At 51.5% G+C, this 3,782-nt stretch overlaps 1 protein-coding gene across 1 annotated transcript; it reads right to left on the bottom strand.

Moving 5' to 3' along the window:
- Window positions 1-970: 970 nt before the first annotated feature.
- On the bottom strand, window positions 971-3,538 carry LOC135983559 (uncharacterized). The gene is made up of 2 exons (XM_065596095.1): window positions 2,535-3,538; window positions 971-1,540 (listed from the first exon to the last, which is right to left on the bottom strand). Exons 1-2 carry the CDS (start codon window positions 3,109-3,111, stop codon window positions 1,065-1,067), a joined length of 1,053 nt encoding a protein of 350 aa, XP_065452167.1. The 5' UTR covers window positions 3,112-3,538; the 3' UTR covers window positions 971-1,064.
- Between the last annotated feature and the right edge of the window lie 244 nt (window positions 3,539-3,782).

Here is a 3,782-nt window from a genome sequence, read left to right as displayed (position 1 = left end):
TACCGGCTGAGCAAGTGCAGAATGGTGGTGGAGTGTGCTTTTGGCCGTCTCAAGGGGAGATGGAGAAGCTTACTGACTCGCTGTGATCTCAGCGAAACCAATATCCCCATTGTTATAGCAGCTTGCTGTGTGCTCCACAATCTCTGTGAGAGCAAGGGGGAGACCTTTATGGCGGGGTGGGAGGTTGAGGAAAATAGCCTGGCTGGTGATTACTCACAGCCAGACAGCCGGGCGATTAGAAGAGACCAGCGGGAAGCGCTGTGCATCCGGGAGGCTTTGAAAGCAAAGTTCCTGAGTGAGCAGGGTAACCTGTGATTTTATAGTTTGTGTACTGAGAAGCTAAACCTGCCCCCGTTTCTTTACCCAGGTAATGTTGACTATCCTATCCAGTTACATACCCCCTTCACCCCCCCTCCAACACACGTGTCGAAATAAAAATAGTTCTACTTTGTTAAAGCACACCGTTTTCTTTAATACTGTTTTAGCGGGAATTTTTTAAAACTGGGACGCAGACTGTGGTGCGGGGCGGGTCTAGTGTTGTGATGCGAATGCAGCTTCTAAACTCAAGGATTGACAGGCTCCGCTGCGGTGGGATGCTTGTTTCAACGGAGCCTGTCACCCCTCCTGATCGGGACTGTGTGTATGGGAGGTCTATTTGACTTTGTGGCAGGGGGAGGACGGTTACAGATCCCATGCTGTGTGGCTCTGTGATCCTGTCTAAGGACCGGCGCTTAAGATCTGTAACTGCCCTCCCCCGCCACAAAGTCACAGAGCAACCCCCCCCCCCCAACATTACATCAAAACAACCTCCCAGACTAACCGGGGCAACTAGTCACTGCATCACTGCACTGTGTATGTGCCCTGCTGCTGTGCCTGCCCCCGACTATGTACCCTGCCAAAGGAGACTGTCCTGTCCAATTTCCAACCCCCTTTCCCCTCCTCCTCCAAAAGAACATGATTGAAACAGTAGTTAACAGAAACGAATTTTTTATTATCAACTACACATGGCATTGGGAGGTGAAACTTGGACGTGGGCTTGTGTCAGGCGGGAAGGAAAGAACTTTTCAAATTTTGGGAAATGAGAGCCTTCTGCTACTAGAGCTCTCTGCAGGGGTGGAGTGAGAGTTAGCAGGGACTCTGCCGCCTCTCCTTCTTTGCACTTTGGGTGAGGTGGGTATGGGACTTGGTGGCGGGGGAGGGCGGTTAGAGATGGACTGCAGCGGGGCTCTGTCCTCCTGCCTCCGTTCCTGCAGAACATCCACAAGGCGCCGGAGCGTGTCCGTTTGCTCCCTCAGTAGTCCAAGCAGCGTTTGAGTCGCCTGCTGGTCTTCCTGCCGCCACCTCTCCTCCCGATCCATGTTGGCTTGGTGCATTCGGGTCAAGTTCTCCCGCCACTGGGTCTGCTGTGCTGCCTGGGCTTGGGAAGAGGCCATAAGCTCAGAGAACATGTCCTCCCGTGTCCTCTTCTTCCTACGCCTAATCCGCGCTAGCCTCTGGGAGTGTGATTCCAGGCTAGGTTGTGAGACAGTCGCAGACGGGGCTGTGGAAATGGGAAAAAGGGAGTGAATTCCTCTGAAAGATAAATGTAGTTGTGAACAAAGAACATAGTCTTTCTCTGTGAACAAGACCATGCACAGCACCTTTCACATGCGCACTCAGCACAAGGTCGAATTCTCGGCCTTCGCATTCTGTGCCTGGGGTCTTGAACAGCACATTTGAGAAGCGAGGCAGCACAACGGAATTTCTGTTGCAGGCAGACATGGTAAGCCGTACACTTGTGGCAGTTTAAAACTTTTATATTACCACTGGCCTCATTTCACATTTAAATCAATGTCAGTCCCTGCTGCCAGCAATCCGGCAAGCGGGAACTCTGCCCCTGTCCCACCCCCTCGCGGCTGTCCCCGGGAATGATCCCTTTCGGCTGCCCCTCTCCCGCCTCCACCGCGTGGCTGCAAACCAGCGGTGACAGTTCTGTAAAGGAACGGGAAAGCAGTCCCAACACTAACATTCCCCTACCTAATTAAAAGCAGGTCACCATGGCCGACATCACCCTGATGAGGATCTCCGAGAGCGACAAAGAGAGAATGCTCCGGGAAAGCCTCCAAAGACCAGGGCCGTATGCCGCCCTGCTGTGCAGAGCAATGATCCCCGAGTACCTGATAATCTCGTGGCGCGGCAACGTGTCGTACTTCGGAGGACCCAATAAGGCCGCTCTCCCCAAGAACCTCATGCAACGGCTTTCAAGTTACCTCCAGGAGAGCTTCATCGAGATGTCCCAGGAGGATTACTGCTCTATCCCCGCACATATAGACCGCATTTTACTGTAGCTGCAGTAGCAGGGAATACACAGTAGAGCGGCTTGTGCAGGACAATCACTGAAAACCGGACATTGCTAGATTTCTTTTCAAAACTTGCACTGCCCCTTACTAAACCGTTAAGCGCCTAGGGCACACTAATCATGAACAACCCATTCTTTTAATTGTTAATATTCCTGTTTTGTTAAAAATAAATGTTTAGATGTTTACAACACTTACTGGCTGATCCTTCACCAGATTCTGTGTCCGGGGTAATGGCTGGGGACGCTTCGTAGGGGATCTCTGTAAGGGTGATGAAGAGATCCTGGCTGTCGGGGAAATCAGCGTTGTGAGAGCTGCCAACTGCCTCGCCCTCCTCATCTCCTTCCTCATCTTCCCCGTCCCCTAACATGTCTGAGGAACCGGCCGTGGACAGTATCCCATCCTCAGAGTCCACGGTCACTGGTGGGGTAGTGGTGGCGGCAGCACCGAGGATGGAATGCAGTGCCTCGTAGAAACGGGATGTCTGGGGATGGGATCCGGAGCGTCCGTTTGCCTCTTTGGTCTTCTGGTAGCCTTGTCTCAGCTCCTTGATTTTCACGCGGCACTGCGTTGCATCCCGGCTGTATCCTCTCTCTGCCATGTCTTTAGAGATCTTCTCGTAGATCTTTGCATTCCTTCTTTTGGATCGCAGCTCGGAAAGCACGGACTCATCGCCCCACACAGCGATGAGATCCAAGACTTCACGATCAGTCCATGCTGGGGCTCTCTTTCTATTCCCAGACTGCACGGCCATCACTGCTGGAGAGCTCTGCATCGTTGCCAGTGCTGCTGTGCTCGCCACGATGTCCAGACAGGAAATGAGATTCAAACTGGCCAGACAGGAAAAGGAATTCAAATTCAAATTTTCCCGGGGCTTTTCCTGTGTGGCTGGTCAGAGCATCCGAGCTCGCACTGCTGTCCAGAGCGTCAACAGAGTGGTGCACTGTGGGATAGCTCCCGGAGCTATTAGCGTCGATTTCCATCCACACCTAGCCTAATTCGACATGGCCATGTCGAATTTAGCGCTACTCCCCTCGTCGGGGAGGAGTACAGAAGTCGAATTAAAGAGACCTCTATGTCGAACTAAATAGCATCGCAGTGTGGACGGGTGCAGGGTTAATTCGATTTAACGGCGCTAACTTCGACATAAACGCCTAGTGTAGACCAGGCCCTAGAGACTAACAAATTTATTAGAGCATAAGCTTTCGTGGACTACAGCCCACTTCTTGCGCGAAAGCTTATGCTCTAATAAATTTGTTAGTCTCTAAGGTGCCACAAGTACTCCTGTTCTTTTTGCGGATACAGACTAACACGGCTGCTACTCTGAAACCTGTCATTTAAAAAAATGGGATTTTGTACTATTGTCCCAAGAGCCAATAAAGACATACAGAAAGGATGTGCTAGTTATCTGAAAGGTGGTTCCTCAAATAATGCAACACCTTTCTA

This window comes from Chrysemys picta, chromosome 5, assembly GCF_011386835.1.
Source record: "Chrysemys picta bellii isolate R12L10 chromosome 5, ASM1138683v2, whole genome shotgun sequence".
In the NCBI taxonomy this organism is placed as follows: domain Eukaryota; kingdom Metazoa; phylum Chordata; order Testudines; family Emydidae; genus Chrysemys; species Chrysemys picta.
Note: the sequence above shows the minus strand (reverse complement) of the source record. Positions and strands in the feature narration are given on the sequence as shown.